Raw genomic sequence first — 19,909 nt, 5'->3', positions numbered from 1 at the left:
TTCATCCCCTCACCATGAACCTCAGTTTTGCTTAAAATATAACAAATAACGATGTAGTTACTTTCTAATGGGTAGTTATAAATTAATTGCAGTCTAGATGTCTATTTTAAACTCTTTTTGAAATATGTCACAAGAAAAGCAGGTTTTGGAGTTTTGGGAAAAAGGAGATGGGATGAGAATCAGCTCCATGACAGCTCCTGATGTTCAGTAACCAAAGAAACACAATTTTTGCTTACAAAAGCTATTATTCTTCTTTAAAGAGAACTTCGTGCCAAAATTCAACTTCAGACTATGTTATTGACACCTATAAAACTCTTACCCGTATATTAACAAGGAAATCATGTCTTGGAAAGAAGAAAAAAATAGTAGGCAGGAAAACTGGCTAAATAAATTTCTTTAGAAGTTGCAATTTCCCATCGCTTCTTAAAAGCCAGTTAATGAAACATGAATGTAAATGAACTGGAACACTTTACATTTCTAATTAGTTAACTAACATTAGAGCCATAAATCAAGGACTGATACTATAATTCAGTCTTTATAATTAAGTGTTTCAAACCTCTTTATAAATGTTCAGATAACTGTAAACATATATCATTTTTGGCTGCAGTTGCTGAAACAAAATCCAAGAAAATTAATTTTAATATAACTGAAGATTTGTTTGAAAACTGTCAAAACTTGTGATAAAATCTTCTTTAAATATAGTTAACTATTTTCTCTTCAACTCTTCTTTTTTCCTTAAATTATATCAAGGTGTGTTTAAAGAGAAGTTGCCATGTTTTAATAAATATTAGAGACTTCTGAAAACAAACCTCTTCATACTAAGTACTGCTCTAAACAACTTTCTCTTGCTCAAAAGGCAATAAACTAATAAACTAAAGGGCACCACTTCAGAATTTAAAAAAAAATTATAAATTATTCATACTTCAACTAAAAAAACTGAAAATAGCCATATACCCTACATAAATGTATTGTATAATCAGAGAGCACATCATTATTGAAACTTTGTGGCATTTATCTGCATTAGAATCTCATTTTTAACCATACCAAAAACCCCTCACAGTCTTTATTAGAAATATAATGGAAAGCAAAAGAAAAATGTTACATTAATAATTTAAAACAATTTTACAACTCCAAAAGAACTAGAATTACTGTATCATTGCCTGCATTTTCCAATTAAATGACTTCATTATTATGTGCAATTGCCTTATTGCTCATGAAAAATCTGCTCATCCTCTGGTTTCTGCAGACAGAAAGTCTTAAGGAAATTTCAGCAGCTTCTTCAGAACCTCTGCTTCATTTATTTGTTAAACACATTAATTCTTCTGTTTAGAATGTGAAACCTTCAGGGCAGAGACCATTTCCTAACATGGTTCTTTTAAAGATTTAGAATCAGGAATCACAGAATGGTTTAGATTGGGAAAGACCTCTAAGACCATCAACCATAAACCCTCCACCATGTTCACCAAGTGCTACATTGTCCTGATTTAGGGCAAATTTGGGAGGAAGCCTCCAAAGGGGTCCCTCTAGAAAGCAAATTCAAGCAGCCTCTCTCCCCACCAGTTTGGAAGGCATAAATCTGCTTTGAGAAAAGTGGAAAAAAAAACTGTTTAACAAGCAAAGTGCTCACAAACATGAAAAAATTAATAACATTAAGATCTGCTTTGAGAAAAGCGGAAAAAAAACCTGTTTATTTAACAAGCAAAGTGCTCACAAACATGAAAAAATGAATAACATTAAACAATGGAATCTCTTATTGTTCTGAAGAGGCAGCAAATTCAAGACAGTCCTTTTTGTGGGGTGTAGCTCAGCTCGCTCAGTCTCTTATCAGTCCCTCCTGTGCTGGAAAATGTCACACCCCAGGCCTTGGTGGGCCACAGTCCAAGGAACTTTTTTGCCTCAGCTAAATAAAAAACTAACTAAAAGCAAAGGAGAGTTCTGTCCTGCTGTCCGTGCTGCAGACAACAGAGCTCATGAGAAGGAATGCTGGGTAATCAAGTGCAGTTTCTGCAAACAAACTGTGTTTCTTCTCCCCTGCTTTGCTCTCAGAACCAGTCTTAAAGGTGCAGAACTTAATAGCCAGCATAAACAGAACAATGGGGGATACACAGAACTCACAGAATTCACAGAATTTACAGAATCACAGAATCAATCACAGAATTCATAGAATGACCAGATTGGAAGAAACCTTCAAGACTGAGTCCAACCCAGCCCCAACACCTCAGCTAAACCCTGGCACACAGTGCCACATCCAGTGTTGTTTTAAACACATCCAAGGATGGTGACTCCGCCACCTCCCCAGACAGGCCATTCCAGTACTTTATCACCCTTTCTATAAAAAACTTTTTCCTAATATCCAACCTATATTTCCCTTGGTGCTGCTTGAGACTGTGTCCTCTGATTCTGTCAGTTGCTGCCTGGAGAAAGAGCCCAGCCCCACCGGAGCACAGCCACCTTTCAGGGAGCTGTAGAGAGTGATAAGGTCACCCCTGAGTCTCCTTTGCTCCAGGCTGAGCACCCCCAGTTCCCTCAGTCATTCCTCACAGGGTTTGTGTTCCAAGCCTCTCACCAGCCTTGTTGCCCTCCTCTGGACACACTCTAGGATCTCAGCATCCTTCCTAAACTGAGGGCCCAGAACTGGACACAGCACTTGAGGTGCAGCCTCACCAGTGCTGAGTATAGGGGAAGAATGACTCCCTGTTCCTGCTGGCCACATACAAGCAGCATAAAGTCACCCTAGGACATACATCCTTGGGTCTCTAATACTTCCTGAGACAGTGAATACACAACTGCCCTTAGAACAAAGAAATGCAATTTTCAAGGTAAATGTCACTGCAAAGTGTGTTAGATATTTTAGGTAAACAATGACACAACCACGAGACAGCAGGAGAAACTGCCTTTGAGTAGAAGGAAGCATATGATATACTGAGGGACCTAGATTTTCTGAGTAATTTGGAGACAAGACCATATAAATAAGAGTGTTTGATGTATTTCTTTGTCAGAAGTGCCTGCACTACTGCAGGCAGTAATAAATAAATGCTGTGTGCTCACAGGTTTGGTTTCTGCACCTTTGTCCGTGTCTCCTGCAATGCTAACAAGGCTGTTGATCTCCTGTTTAGCAAAAAATCAAATGTTCCTACCTGCCACAATGCTGTGTTACACAGACACACCATACAGCTGGAAGAGTGTGACAGTGCAATGCTGAACTGCAGCTTCCAATGAGCTGCTCTGGAGTGATGAAACAACACAGAAATATTTCACAGGGGCTCCAAGAGACCTGGAGAGGGATTTTGGACGAGGGCATGGAGTTACAGGACAGGGGGAACGGCTGGGTTATATGGGGTATTGGGAAGAAATTCTTTACTGTCAGAGTGTTGGTGGCTTCCCTGTCCTGGAAGTGTCCAAGGCCAGGCTGGATGGGGCTTGGAGGCACCTGGGATACTGGGAAGTGTCCCTGCCTATGGCAGAGGGTGGAACAAGATGGTTTTAAGGTTCCTTTCAAGCCCAAACCATGCTGTGATTCTCTGACCTCTCCCTCTGGCACACCAGGCTGGATGCACCCACAGCAGCTTCACAAGCATCCCTCAGGCAGGAGTGCACAACCACGAGCAGAAGCAACAGCCCCCACCTTCCCAGCCCCCTCCTCTGACTGCTCTCCAAATGTAAATGGAGATGCTACTTCCCTGAAATAGTGGAGGTGTTCACTTCTCACATACCTAAGCTACAGAAGCATCTCAGAAGTGCTAAGTAAACACAGGCAAAATAGTAGCAAGTGTAGTCTAATTAGAACATTTCACTTAGTGCTCTTTTCGAGCTATTATAACCCTGAAAGAAAATTTATGATGTTTTTGATTTAGCACTTCAGATATTCAGACTTACATTAACAAGAAAATAAGAAACCTGCAATAATTTGAGTAATAATGCAATAACTACTGCTACAGAAAACACATTTCCTTATAGAAATGATGATTGGGTGTTTAAAGTGTGTTTCTTTTCTGTGTTTTTAGTATGTCTAACAAATTTGTGCTTGAGGGTTGATTACAAAAATTCCTTTGCAAATAAAGTGGCCTGCTGCAAACAGATTAAATGTATTTTGACAGGGAAGCACAGGCAGCCATTGGTGTGTTGGCAAAAGGCTCTTTCTACCACCAAAAAAGTGGTAGCAAAATGCTATGGTTAAACTCCAACAAGTATTTTTGATTGCTAAATCTTTCCACAGTACTAGTTTACTATACAAGACCATTTCAGAGGGAAAAAAATAAATTCACAGAGATAAAAAAAATAAACCAGAAGCCCACTAGATGGTGCTCCTATACAGCAAATACAGCTCAGCAGCACCATTCCCACTGCAAAAGGGGAATGAGAGCAGTAAAATCCTAATCCACAGTTACCCAGGGTGCTTCCTTTCACAGAGATCACATTTTGGCCATGCATTTGCTTCCAAAATCCTGACATCTCCAGTGCCATCCTTTGTACTCTGGAGCTGACCCTTTCCACAGTAATGTATAAACAAGCCCACACATATGGGTTGTAATGGGAAATGCAGCAATAACTGAAAGGAAAAGCTTGTTTGGTCCCACGGCGTCATCAGGACCCCCAAAATTTACTCTGATTCTTCCTCATTTGAGACATCCTCAGACATCCTCAGACACATGACTCTGCAAACAGGTGAAGCTTTTGGGTTTGACATAAAATGCAACATTTTGCTGCTGCTTATTATTTTCTTAATATGCAAAGCATGACCAGTCTGACGTTTCCCCACTCAGAGGAGACCTGAGGAGTGCAGAAAGTGCCAAGGTATCTCACTACTGCATAGAACTTTTAGAAACACTGTGGTGCAGCCTGGCTGCCTTCACACAGGAAATACTTGTCTTGACACTGTTGCAGTGTAAAAGCCACTTCAGCTACACCAGGGACAAAAAAAAAAAAAAAAAAAATATTTTGGGGCTCTCAATACAAGAAATTTGTGGACATGGGGGAATGAGTCTAGATGAGACACATAAAGTTGATCAGAGGGCTGGAGCCCCTCTGCTCTGGAGCCAGGCTGGGAAAGCTGGGGGTGCTCACCTGGAAAAGAGAAGGCTCCATGGAGAGCTCAGAGCCTCTGCCAGGGCCTAAAGAGGCTCCAGGAGAGCTGGGGAGGGACTGGGGACAAAGGATGGAGGGACCTGGGACAAGGGAGAATGTCAGGTTGGACAGAGCTTGGAGCAACCTGCAATAGTGGCAAGTGTTCCTGCTCGTGGCAGGGGGTTGAAACAAGATGATCTTTAATGTCCTTTCCTTCGCAAACCATTCTGAGATTCTTCATCCAATATTTCTTCATCCAATATTTCCTCCAAATCCATTCATGAGGTTATCTGAATTTGCAGCACACTTTCCCCAGTGCATTCCTAGTTAAATTCAATATAGAGTTGCTATTATACAGAAATTGCCATTTGCCTGGGCTAGAGCTACTCAAGCTCAACAAGTCTGGTTTCAAATTGCTGTCAGATGTGCAGTAATATTTTTGCAATTGTTTCTTATGAATTTGAGTGGCGAAACAAACACATTTCAATTCTTCTTTCAAAGCTCACATTTTGTCCTGTTCTCTGCAGCATCACAAATCACTTCTCTGAAGAACACATTTACAAGCAAATTGCAATTCCATAAATGCTCTGCAAAAATCCATTCTCATATCATCTAGCAGTTATTTGTCCAAAAAGGAACATTTTAAAGGTAGTCACTTAATGACACAGCATTTTTTCCGTCTGCTACATTTCTGCCACATTTTGGCAGCTCCTATTACCAAAAAAAAAAAAAAAAAAAGAAAAAAAAAAGCAGTCTTTGCTATTGCTGTACCCAGATACTTTGTCTTTTCAGTTTCTCTGTCATGTTTTACCCTCATTACACACTTATTAGATCTTTCACTCCATTTAAGGTGCACTGCATTCTCTAGCCATGCAAAATATTCCTTAAGGAGCATGAATGTATTCACAAAACATGTTATGATAGCCCATTTATTAATTATGAGCTGCATTTAACAGCCTGGAGGACAATGACCAGTGTCACTACATTTTCTTTCTCATCAAATGTAGTCATCTCCTAGATAGTTGACTTGCTCTGTTCAAAAATTCATTAAAGATTGAGTTACTCTGCCCGTAATTTCTCAGTTCAAATGCTGCTCATGACAAAAAATAGTACAATTTCAGTACCCTGGGACCTATCCCAAATACATAAGTACCTCAAGCACTAGAAATCATTTTAACCACCTCTTTCAGTTCTAAACCATATCAAATCATAGGATCATTCTGAGTTGGAAGGGACCCACAGGGATCAACCAGTCCAACTCCAGGCCCATCCCAAGACAATACCAAGAGTCCCACCCTGTGCCTCAGAGCATTGTCCAAATGCTACTTGAACTCCGCCAGGTTTGGTGCTGTGACCACTTCCCCTTATATTCCTTTAAATTCCTTTATAAACCAGATTATTTTCATACTCAGAAGTCAGAGAGCAAAGGGGTGACCCACAGGCTCAGCAGCTGAAGATGTAACAAGGACCAATGCTCTTGGATTGCAACTTTAAAGACAAAATATAGAGAAACAATAAATCCAAAGTTTAAAAAGATAAAAAATGATAAAACATAAGATAAAACAGCATCAGCTATAGGGCTTGCCTCTTTGGATTAACATATATCAAAACAGAGCACTATATATTTATTTTAACAAACAAAATATCATTTTATTGCATTGCTAGAGGCAGAACTTGCACACACAAACACAAAAGACAGGGAGAAAAGTCAGCCAAGCCATCTCATCAGTTCTTTCTGGAGCAATACAGAAAACAACAGATATTTGCTTTTGGCATCAGTGGAGGAAAGGGGTTTTGGTCCTTTTTTCCTTTAGATATCTTCTCCTCCCCTCTCTAAGTCAGAGGATTTATAAATTCTATTTAATTTTATTGCAGATAATTCAAGCCTTGCTTCAAACACAGGAATAATCCTTTTATGGATTTATGGTGCGTGCATAGTAAACAGCTTTATATTTACAATACCATTACACCCACCCTCCCACCACTGTACAAGAATGATTACCCTCATTTTTCATATCCAAATCTAAATGAAATTATTTAGAATTGCTTAAAATGTAGAGCACTGTAGGTCTGAAACCCCTAGAATGTGAATTTCCACTGTGATTAGCACTTCTGAGGTGTTGTCAGCACATCCCACTGGCACAGCTCCACTCCTCAGGACTCAGGAATTGTAATCCCAGTCCATATTCTGAGAGCAGGCACCCTCCTACTCACCAGAGATCCCAAGTGCCCAGTAAATGCTATTTTTGCCCGTCACTGCCCCCTCTCTATTCCATCACAGAGAACACATTTCCCAACAATCTGTGTGCAGCCCTTGCTGTGGCACAATCATGGAATCACAGAATTATTTGGATTGGAGAAGTTCTCTCAGATCATCAAGTCCAACTCCGGCTCTGCCAAGGCCACCAATAAGCCAAATGCCACCATCCCCATGGCTTTTAAATTCCCCCAGGCTTGGGGACTCCAAACTGCCCTGGGCAGCTGTGCCAGGACTGGAAAAGCCTTTGGGTGAAGAAAACTTCCTTCATATCCAATCTAAACCTCCCTGGCACAATCTGAGGCCACTTCCCCTTGTCCTATACCTGATCCCTGGGAGCACAGCCCAACCCCCCCGGCTGTCCCCTCCTGGCAGGAGTTGTGCAGAGCCACAAGGTCGCCCCTGAGCCTCCTTTTCTCCAGGCTGAGCCCCTTTCCAGCCCCTCCTGGGGCTCCAGACCCTTCCCCAGCTCTGCTCCTTTCTCTGAACAAAGTTATTCCTTTATTTTACTTCTAGATATAAATATATATTTTTACATCCACATATATTTTTACTTTGCAGTTACTAAACACACACCAGTGTCAATGCCATTTATCTTCATCTCAGTTTTCATCCAGCACAGTTTCCTGGTCCTTCTCATTGCATTTTTTCTCACTCAATAATTTCATTCCCTTTCTATCTACCTTCCCACCACACTCCAGTTTGATGTGTAGGTCCTGTCTCTGCTGCACACCATGAGGGCACTGGGGAGGACACCAGATAAATCCATCCCACAGTTTAAATTGTGCCAATAAAGCAGTCCCTCAATAACCAGAAGAGATGAGAGCTTACCAGACCAAAATCACCATTTCCTGAGTGAAAACAGAGCCTTTTCAGAGTTCAAAGTAAGTTCTTCAAAAATTTATCTATGCAGCTTCCAGAAATTTGGCCAAATATCATGAGGGGGCAATAAACCGTGCACCTCCGTTTGCATTAAGGATTCAGAAATATTACATGAGCATAAAATACATGCCAAATTTTAATAATAAATTACTAGTAAGACCAGGAATACCTATTTTTAAATGATCTAAGAGTAAAGCAGCAACATGGAAGTGAAAGGACCAAGCAACAAGGCATTAAACACATTCTTTTGTCATCAATCAACTTCAAGTAGGACTTTAAAGGAAAAAATCTACTAAGGAACAGATTTGTGAGCTCTCCTTATTTCTACATAAATTATCTCTGAGAAGCAATAAATGACAACTATCTTCAAAACTTTGCTGCTAATAACTCACAGGTGACTTTACACAACCCCCCAGTGTATAGAGTGTGAGAATTATCAAAAGACCTAGTTAAACACAATGGCTGTGCTTCAAATAGGTAGAATAATTATTTGTATTCCATGTGAAGATATTTTGACTGAGAAAATGTTGAAATTATTCACACTGCAGTTATTTGAAGTACTAAGCCACAGAACACTGATTCCAAAATATGAAATAATGAAGGCTGAGAAGTGTTAAAATAATGGAAAAAAACCCTGTAAACTTATTTTTAACACAGAATAATCATCTTGGCATATAAACAGGGTTTAGTAAGCACTTCCTACCAAATATAAACTGATCTCAATTAATATGACTGAGGCTATAAAATAAATATTCTGCAAAATTATTTTAATTAGAAAATACAAAGTTCCTTTCCCTTGCTAAAGTAATATACTGCCACCATAAAAAGCAAGGGTTTTTTCTCCACCACCTTTTAACTCATGACATAGTTTCACTAGTCTGCTAATATTGCTTGTTTTCTTGCTTGTAAAACGTAAAGGTAAATTCACAATCATCCCACCATCACCAGCCATAAATTTTGACTTTCCCTGGAGGTTAGGGAATGTCATCTTTGTTGCAAAATTCAGTGAGAATAAATCTCATGCAACAGCTAAGCAGCGAGTTAGAAAATGAATAACACAATTGTTTCAGTCTGTATCCTCATAAGTCAAAGTTTTTATTTAGTTTCCTAAAAGAAGAAAGAGAGAATTCCCCAAAAAGGCTGTTTTTTCCACACATAATTATGAACAGAACAGGCTACTATGGCTCCACATCTCCCACACATATGCATGGCTCCTGCAACATCACAGAAAGTGGAAAAGATTTTACCTGAGGAGAAAAAGGATGAATATTCTCATAGAAGCAGGGGACAATATCTGATGTCTTGCACAGTCTTCACTACATTTATTTTCACTAAGCACAACGCCTCTCTTTGCATTGAACAACAGCCTTTTTTCCAGAAGGCAGCAGCAGCATCATCAGTTTGGGACAGAGAAGTCACATGTTTTCTGTCCCTATTTGTCAAACCTTTGCTGTCCATAACGTGCAAAGTCCCACACAAAAGCAGGAGCACAGTCAGACCAAACAGGGATATTACCCTCAGGATCTTACCAACCAGGGACCTGTGAGCTGAGAGGGCCCTGAAAACCCTGAGGAATTCCTTAAATGTTAACCCACAGTAATTGTGCAGGAAAAACCACAGATGTAAAGAATACATGGAGGAGACAAGCCCAGTCCAACATGCTGTGAGATGAACACCTGCACTACACCTCCACTTCCAGCCCTAAATGCAGCAGGACTGAGCAGCTCCTGATGTGGCACATGCTGGGATTGCAACCTTGTGTCATAATCAAAGTGAAAAGGACACCATTCCCCAATAATAACTTGAACAAATCTTTGCCTTAAGTAAAAATGAAAGATGAAAATATTGTCAGAGACTGTCTGCAATAACCTTTTTGTTCACTGCCTGAAGTACAATCCTCACATGTGAGATAGAGAGAAATCATCAGACAGGACTGCTAATGAAATTAACAGCTAAACAATTAGCTGTCAGGAAAGTTGCTTGAGCAAAACCATATCTATTGCTGGAAGAGAGGCTGAAGCATTTTGCCCACAGCTGAATTGACTGCTATCAACTCTGTTTGAAAGATGCTTTTTCCATGCCTTTGATTAACATAATTCAAGATTCAAGTTGAATGTTAATGTTTCCAGGACACTGAGCTCCATCACCATTTTCATTTTTTTGTCTTGTCTTCCTGACTTGCTAGACAAACATGATTTTACCACTCAAGCAACCTCAGATCATGGCCACATAACTAAACTGCCAGATTAATCAGACTTTGCATTTTCTAGAACCATGCAGTGAGATTTGTCAAGGATCCTAAGGATAAGAAGAACTTATTTTTCTCACTATTCCAGCCACTCATATGAGCACAAATAACTCCTTGTAATTCCAGTCCATTAGCAGCAAACAACTATTCCTCACCAAAACCAACACAAATTGATGTCTGCCCTTTGCCTCTACACTCTGAGGAAATGGATGTGAAAGAAAAGGGGAATTTGAGTCCTGTATAACAACTTTGTTAAAAGCTCTGTAGATGGTGTGGAGAAACACCTCATTGTCCACATCCTGCTGATACTCACATCAAACTCATTCAAAGCAGCAGCCAGCTCTCCTATGCCAGTGTGGCCCTTGTTCTCATCGGTGGGCGAGGTGGCCTGGGCAGCGTTGGAGATGCCAGCAATTGCCTCCTGCACTTGCTTGAAGACGTAGTCCCTGTTGGCCCTCGTGGCCGCCACGTCGGGGTGGCGCAGGAAGGCCTGCGAGGCCGTGTACAACATGGTGGCGTTCTTCTTCAGAGCCCCGCGGGCCGCGGCCATCTCATCCCTGCAGTGAGGATCCTTCAGCTCCTGGATGAGAACACACAGCTTTCAGAGTTGGAAACGAAAGGGTTTGTGTTAGAATGCATTGCCTTGAGCATCTGGGTACGGACGCCATGCAGAGATGGAATCCATGGCAGAACCCACCACAAATCACTGAAAGAATTCCCCTCCTGCCCAAGGAAGTACTTCTGTGTCACTACAGCTCTAACATTCTGCTCACCATATCTTACCTAAGAGTCACTTCCCTTTTGCAAAAACCCATTACAAATGTACATAAAACATTCAAAATTACTCTTCCCAAACAACTGGATTCCTTCTGCTGATTCCATAATGGCAATACTCCTGTTGCAGCAAGTGCCTTGTCTTTCTAGTCACTACACTCATGTCCTTTATAAAATCATCATAAGGCAGACCTTTAAAAAAATCAAACTAGAAGTATTACATAGATGAATATCAGAGAATCATAGAATCAAAGAATTAACCAGGGTGGAAAAGAGCTTTGAGATCATTCAGTCCAACCTATGACCTAACACCACATGGTTTTAGCTCTTAAAGACCTAATAAATATGCCTCTCAATATTTCTATTTTGCTTCCCTTCATATTTTGCTCTCTTCCTCATATCATTTAGAGTTTTCACATTTAGAATATGACAGATAACTTTCTTTTGTTTCCTCTGACAGGAATGAGATACTGCACAATATGTTATCAGAATTTAGTATTATTATTATTTAACCCCTGATTCCTGATTTTTCTTTTCAGTTATATCATATTGTCCTTGAAAGCCTTACAAACATTAAGATAGCCCTTATAATATTCATTAGGAATAACAAAATACTATTACTTCTACTTTAAAACTATGAACAAACCAGTCTGGAGAACTAAATAGTTTATTTATGTCCACACACGGAATCTATCACCAACACTGAAAAATGACCCAGATATTCTGGATTTAAAGGTTCTACCCTTTGATTAATTTCAACCACATGTGGCTGACAGGTAATAGTCTTCAGAAAGAATTTTTGCCATACTCTTGTGTCTTCAATGAGAACTTAAGAGACACAAGCATCCATTACCTTTCATATTTTTCTCTTTTTCCCATATTTGCAGCTCTATTTCCACAGGGGAAATAGTGTCTGAATGTACAGAAGAGCATTCTCTGTAAAGTGCTTAGATTATACATTTTAGTTTATTTGCCTTAGTCAGATGGTTTGCTTTTTGTGGTCCAGCAAGGAACAGGGAGATGAGCTTGATGATCCTTACAGGTCTCTTCCAACTTGAGATATTCAATGATTCAATTTTAGTATAACTCTTAAAATGCTATTTTTCATAAAAAAGCCCCATAATCATGATTCAGAAGAAAATTGTCATTACTGCAATTCAGAAAATAAGGTAAATAGGTGGATGAATATGGAAAGCCAGCTTTCCAAATCCAGTGTTCAATGCAGTACAAAGACAGCACATCCTTGAATTATTGGTGGCATTCAAATATAATTGAAGTTGGAGAGACCTTATACAACTCTACAGTGTCTTGAAAAGAACACGGTTCAGGGGAGAGCTATCTTTATTGCAAAGTTGCACAATGACCAGCCTTGAATAAATGTTATCATGATTTTCTGGTCTCTTTTTCAGCTGCCTTAGCAATGAATAAATGGATAAATGAATAATTTTTTTAAAAAAAATCTGAAAATTATTAATAATGGTTTGAAGCACAAAGTAGATTTCTGTTCCTCCTGAACTTGAATTATACTGAACTAGCAAAGAGCTCGTGCTTTACCAGCTGTCAGAGTGACCTGAAATCTGCATAGGTTAGAATTAAATAGGATAATCATCGAATTAAAACTATCCTTAACCTCTTGAATCACTTCCCTTTTCACCCTTCAATCTGTTAATAATTGAAGCCTCTTGGAAGGTACTCTTAAAGAAATGGCACTTCTGAAAAACTTCATCACATTCAAAAATAATCAGTGTAATTAAACTACAGGCCATGACATAGCAATTAGTGGCTCATTGTACATTTTAAACCAGACTTGGATATAAAACAAGAGAACTTTAGAATGAAGATGGACTTTTCCAACCCCTCCTGTACTCACCTGTTGTCGCCTCGCAGCGACATAGTTCAGTTTAACCATTTCCTTCCCAAATTCCTTAAAGCGATTGGCTAAATCTTGCTCATTTGTTGCATTTTTCACAGCTTCTAGTGCCTCCTCTACCTGCAACACAATAAATCAGCTCTGTCAGCATTTTAATCCACTCTTTGACAAAGTCTGTGACTGTTCTACCCAATACTCTGTCTTACATGGACCCAATTTAGGTTTCACATCCATCACTGTACAGAAGCTTTATGAGAGTCCCATGAGCTTTAATTAGGTTTTTAATAGAGCAGCTGTCACTCTGCATTATTGTCCATTTACTGTGCTTCGGGATCATGTAAAGATAATGTCAAAGATATCACTGTTTTAATTTCCCCGCCCACACTTATCTGATGAAATATTTAATATCTACGGGGTTCAAAACAAAATACATGAGTATGTTCTTAATGTGTGGCACAGGCTTTGTGGGAAAACAAAGAAAGTTATCACTTCTGGACAAGAAATATTTAAAAAGGAAATTCAAACTTACCGTTAAGGTTTAAATTTACCCTGAAAAATCCAAAACACTCTATCTTTGTGAAACACATGACAGCTTCCACCCAGAATATTTTCATTATTTCTTTTTTTTCTCAGTTCTGAGCTTTCATTCTTTAGTTATTTAACACTGTGAAAAGAATCTACCCAAAAACCCACACCTGCACTTATGCAGTGATGCTGCAGCTAACAGACAAAAATATAAAACCCCAGTTATACCAACAAGTTGATCCACCAAATGTATTGTGAACCTTTACCTTACGCAAAGCAAGAAAAATATCTGAAGGGATAAAATGCTCTTTTCATGCAATAAGTAAAGGAAACATTACCGTGACTATATGGAAATTCAAAGTTGTACTTCTCTCCCTCACAAGATAAAAATGCAATTCCAAGCAAAAACATTGAGAACTGAAAAGATGCTACTGATCCTTCTTGCTAAAAGCTGTTGTTCAGCTAAAAACTACAGTTCATAAGAACATGCATAAAAAATTTTCCCCTCAAAAGGCAAGGGCTTATTGGCATGGGGACAAGCAGGGGTTTGCAACCCTCCAGACACTGTTGGAAATTGATACATTCAGCAGTAGCTGGTGTCTAATCATTTAGAAAGGCACAATTATGTGCAGAACCTGTCTTTTTATTGCTTGAGTTGCTCTGTGTTTTCCTACCACTGAGAGAGTATATTTTCATTTTGAGCTTTTACCTACTTACTGCAGATTTACAAATTACAGGGCAGTGGAGTAGCAAACTCATACACTTCTATTGGAAAATGCATAATTCAGGAACATAAATTCATAGCTATTATGCTGGAAATTATAAACCAAATTCTGTCAATTTACAAGCTACAAGCTTATTCAGAATCCAAGTTACCTCTTCTTCTACTCTTAAGGACAACAGTGTTTTTAAAAAATGAACTGACTGCCTTACCATTAACACAAATTGCAAAAGCATCAATGCATTAAATAATTTGCTCTTGCAGAACTTCTTGCAAAATATGCCCATTTTCCTTTTTTTATCATGAAACATTTTCATTAAAATATCTGAAAGTTTCATCTTTATTATGTTTGTATTGCCAAGCACAGGCATGACAAACTGATATACGTTTTTCTAAGTCCTGCTCCATATTAAATAGAAATCCTGAAAATTTTGCCAGAGATTCCACTCTAATAATCAGATTTCAAAGGATGCTGATTGCACTCTATCATGTCAATCAGGGCTCAAGACCACAGATTCCAAAATCAAGAAATCAGTTATGAGAAATACTAGAAAGGACAGGAGCACAGTCTCCTTTTTAATGACACTTTTATTATTACAATTTCTTTTTTACAACTTCATACTGGAGCAAGTTCTCCATCATTGAGACAACATTCAACTTCAACTGATCTGTTCCTCTGATTAACCAGCCTGGAGTTAATTACAATAGATCTATAATTCTCTGTGTGCATGACTACATACTATAATGGTACGGTTTTTTAATATGTTATAAAAGACAAAAAATGTCTTCTGCAATAACCACTATTTCTAATTTTAGAAGTTTAAAAGATGACCTGAATGCAATGACCAAGAGTGCTTCCAGAAAGCACCTGCATATATTCCCTCTAAAACACTAATTAAAATGCACCATTTCCTGGGAAGCCTTTGACATGCTTTCAGAGAAAACTGATTGCGGTACAATTCAGCATAAATCAGGCTTCATTACTCTGACATGCAGAATTATTTTAGTTCATTAATTTTACGGGTAACTTACACAAGTCTTTGAAGGTTACCTTTGAGTCAATAGAAGAGCTTTTCCTCCATCAATTTTGTATAGTACAACCACTTTTCCCCCTAGTAATTTGTCTAAAAGCAGTTAGCACTGTAAAGTGGTAAAATAAGGATATTTACATGTCCTATCCTCAGAAATAAATTACCCTTTTTAACATGAAAATAGAAGTCACAGTTAAGGCCCTTATGTTGAATTTTGCTGAAAAGAACCAAAGATCACTGACTTCTGAAACTGAACTTGTAATACCATTAGATAAATGCAGAGATTACAAACCACACTGCCAGACATGGCCCTTGCAAATCTGGGGAGCAAACTGTGCAAGTAAATACAGCCACTTAAAAACCAGCACGGGACATTGGTATTTTACATAACAGTGTACTCTGCTTCAAAAGACCTCTCAGATGGGAGAACAGAATTTCTCATTGTCCGTGAAAGAGCTTGAATACAAATTTTCATCACAATGTTCAGAAAAAACCTGTTGTTTATGATATTCAAGTGTTGGCCTTGCTAGGAAAGGACAATTTGATTTACAGTTATATGGAGCATTACAGAGAGGAAAAATGTAAAGCATATTGGAGAGAGACACTGCTTACACTGCACGTAACCAGAGCCACATGCTGACAATTCTGAGAGCAGCATTTTATCCATTAAAGCAGAGCTCACTAGAACCTGTGCTGAAAAATCGGCCTCCTTCCTTATGAAAACTGTTTTCCAGCTATTCATGTTATCTGCAGATTTTGCAAATTGAAGGGTTCTGTTTTTCCAGAACATGAGATTGTTGTACAGCTACACTGTCAAAAAGATAAATTAAAATAAATAAATAAATAAATAAATAAATAAATGGGAAAAAAAACTCAAAACACTTTTTGAACAGTTGCTAAAAAGAAGCAACTCTCCATCTCCTCTGTTGAATTCACACGTGCATTCTGCAGGCTTTAAATATTCTGTATATGAGTTTCTGCACAATTTTATTTTGTTTAAGAGGTTTTTGATTATTTGTTTCCGCAATAAAAATGTAACAGTGCAACAGCTAGGGAAGGTGGAAAAATGCATTTCCTATTTTCAACTGAAAATCTTCTTAATACTCCTGTATAAAAATGTGAATGGTGGCAGTCAAAAGTGAATATAAGTCTGTCCAAACTATCTGGTAATCTTTAATTCCCCTTTAATCTTTGATTAGACCATTGTACTATTGTCTCTCTCCAAATTAAACATTTGATCTTTAGATATAATCAGAAGTCACAAAGAGAAAAAAAAGAGTAGACAACCATAGTGCCTAAACTGTGCCAGAAAACAAAAATACTGGGAAAGTGACTTGGATAAGATGTGAGGGGAGCAAATGCTTCAGTTCAGATCAGAGAGCTGTTTAACAGCAGTATTAGTCCAGTCACTGAAGACTCCCAAGACTCACAGTTCACAAATTTTGCTTTAAGTGTTCAAATATTAATTTCTGCAGAATTAGAAAATGAATGAGACTAATGCAGAAATGTGTTAACTCCTACCCTGATCAGCACTATATGAGAACCAAGTGGAGAGTAAGGACTGTGGACAGTCACCTTCCTAACTGATTTATCCCATTTTTCCACGCACAAAGCGCACAAAGCCAAGAGAGAAGATGAAAAACACCTACGATTTTGAGGTGTGAGAGGAGCCTCATGACATCAGCCATGTCAGCCAGGATGAGCAGGCGAGTGACGGCCGAGAGCAGGGCGCGGGCGGCGCGCACCATGGTGCCCCTCTTCACCGAGGAGCAGGGGTCGTCCGCGAACTCCGACGAGGCGATCCGCATCGTCTCTCCTGGGAGAGGAACACAAACGGTGCTCAGGTTAGCGTTCAGCCTTGTGGGTTTGGTTTTTCCACAAAGTATATAAACTAAGTGCTGCTGGGAAAAAAATCAGAGAAACACAAAACCCTTGGGTTGGAAGGGGACTTGAAGCTCATCCAGGTCCACTCCAGGGACACTTTCCACTGTCCCAGGGCAATCCAAGCCCCATCTAACTTCGCCTTGGACATTTCCAGGGATCCAGGGGCAGCCACAGCTTCCCTGGGCAACCTTTCCAGGGCCTCATCACCCCCACAGGGAACAATTCCTTCCCAATATCCCATCCAATCCTGCTCCCTGGCAGTTTAAAGCCATTCCCTCTTATCCTGCCACTCCATGCTGTGTCCCAAGTCCCTCTCCAGCTCTCCTGGAGTCCCTTTAGGCACTGGAAGGTCTCCCTGGAGCCTCCTCTTCTCCAGGCTGAACAACCCCACCTCTCCCAGAGCAGCTATGATTCACAGATTTTATATTAACCCAACCTTTGCTGTTGTTAAAAAAAATCCTGTTTGTCTCCAGTGCAGAATCTCAAAAAGAAAGTACTTCTAATGTGAAATCAAAGCATATTTACATTGCTTTTAAGACCATTACAACAACATTAAAAAAATCCCATATGGCAAAACTTCCCGTAAGACAATACAAATAGTGGGGGAAAGATTTAAGACAGCCACAGTGATTAATTCCCATCTGAACTACTTTCCTTATTATATTTACATTAGGATTGTGCCTTCAAATTATAATTTGCAAGCAGAGTATCTTGGATGATAAGCTGATAATATAAAATTTCAAAATACAATTCAAATGGCTCATTTCTAAAGCTATATATTCCTCTTAGCTTTCCATAGGGTTGGCAAAATTCTCTACAAATTTCTTAGGAGACAATTAACAAACAATCATTGCTAGATAACAGGAGAACAAACCAAATTTCTAAACATACTTAAATGCTATATTGCTCAGTATCACAGAGCTGAAATTTAAGGTAAAAAAGAAAACAAGGTTTCTGGAGGAGGACTACAGTTTGCTGTCCCTACCTTCCCATGCATTTTTCCTGTGTGCCAAAAATCACTGAAGCTAGGAGCAAGGAATTCTGAAGCCACAAAGATATTTTCTAACACATACTTTCATTCAAACAGTTGCTTGAAAAATTTATCCACAACTCTTGGCTGAGAGTGTGCTACAAATTAGGAATAAAACTTCACTATCATTATTATTATTATTAGTAGTAGTAGTAGTAGTAGTAGTAATAGTTGTAGTAGTAGTAGTCAATGACTCAAATATTTCATGTAAGAGGAGATATTGAGAGCGAGCACAGAACAGCTGAGAGCCCAGCATGTGAGCAAGGGTTGGATGTGAGTTTCCTAACTGGGAATTTGATTCCAGTGCAGGACTGGCTTCATCTAACCAGCGTAACATTGTAAGACATCATCATCTCTCCAATTATTTATTGAGAGAAACCAACAATCCCAGAGTACTGGGATAAGAGTTTGCTCCAAAATGCTCTCTTGGAGCATACTGAGCTGACTGAACCCAAGGGGACACAAACAACCACAGGAAATCCCAGCAAGGCTTTCCCTTATTTAAACTCTTAGTAGGATTCAGATAAGATGGAAATGATTCCAAGCATCCAGCAGCAAAACCCTTGTAAGTGAAAGTACTGAATTTTAGAGAAATCCAAGCTGAAGTAGCAGCCAAAGCAAGCTTTCAATTTTGGAATCGGATGCCTGAAAATTGTTTAACTTCCATTTTGGTACTGAAGAGATTTTACCATTTTTTGCCAAATTAGCAGTGTAGCTTCAGATAAATATTTATATTGGACTATGAAAGAAAGAGGTGATATTTGATAATTGGCCAGTGGCACCAGGAAAGCAAGAAGGAAAATTATCTTAGACTTGAATATCCAAGGAGACATCCCTTGCAAAAAGATTTAAAAATCAACACTCAATAGCAAAGGAAAAATGCACAGAGGGTCAAAAGGAAACAAAAACAAACAAAACAACAACAAAAAAACTTTAAAAGAGCTTGGATTAGATATTTAATCTTAGAAAGCTCACATTAGGTGAAAGGAAACTCCAAAATGATGAAGTAAAATTACTAAACAGATAAACAAATAAGCAAACCAAAAAAGTATGAGTATAGAAGTTCATATCAGGTTGTTTAAAACTTAACAAAATCTAATAGTTCATAATTTAGAAACTAATAACCAAAGAAACTAGCAGTTATGGGAGGAAGGCTTATCTTCTCAGTTGTCTCAGTGCCAACATTTTAACCCTTTTACAGCAGTGGTATCAAACTACTCTTAGGCTAAAGGTATTAGTGGAGCTTCAGCTAGCCCAATTATTCTTTAGAGAAACCTTTTTATGTGGAAAAAAAATCAACCCTACATTTAGTTATCCATGTCTTTCCAAATGCATTTCAAGTTGTTCTGTAATCTATATTAAATTACTTTCAGTGAAAATTGGGTCAACACAAGAAACACAGACATCTGAAGCCATCAGGTCTGCTCCCTTGCCACTGCAGTCAGTCAAGTGATAATATAATTAATAATAATCTTAATATGATAATAGCTACACTCATAAACTTATCAAGCTTCCATCTTAGAAACAACTCAGATATTTAACCCCAATTAATCCTATGTGAAGTGGGAAACTCACTCCAGAATCTGACAGGTTCTTTTCATTAGACATTTTAATGCCATACTG

General features: G+C 38.8%; 1 protein-coding gene across 1 annotated transcript in view; it reads right to left on the bottom strand.

Annotated features, from left to right (window-relative positions):
* Positions 1 to 19,909, bottom strand: part of LOC121364719 (catenin alpha-2) — a 401,992-nt gene that overhangs the window by 330,321 nt on the left and 51,762 nt on the right. Inside the window, exons 3-5 of the mRNA XM_041488185.1 lie at positions 17,022 to 17,188; positions 13,096 to 13,215; positions 10,765 to 11,031 (exon numbers count right to left, since the gene is read on the bottom strand). Coding sequence (XP_041344119.1) covers positions 10,765 to 11,031; positions 13,096 to 13,215; positions 17,022 to 17,188 — 554 coding nt within the window. The remainder of the gene's footprint in view (positions 1 to 10,764; positions 11,032 to 13,095; positions 13,216 to 17,021; positions 17,189 to 19,909) is intronic.

This window comes from Pyrgilauda ruficollis, unplaced genomic scaffold (genome assembly GCF_017590135.1).
Source record: "Pyrgilauda ruficollis isolate IOZ18807 unplaced genomic scaffold, ASM1759013v1 scaffold88, whole genome shotgun sequence".
Lineage (NCBI taxonomy): Eukaryota > Metazoa > Chordata > Aves > Passeriformes > Passeridae > Pyrgilauda > Pyrgilauda ruficollis.
The sequence above is the reverse complement of the archived record's forward strand: the minus strand, read 5'-3'. Positions and strand labels throughout refer to the sequence as shown.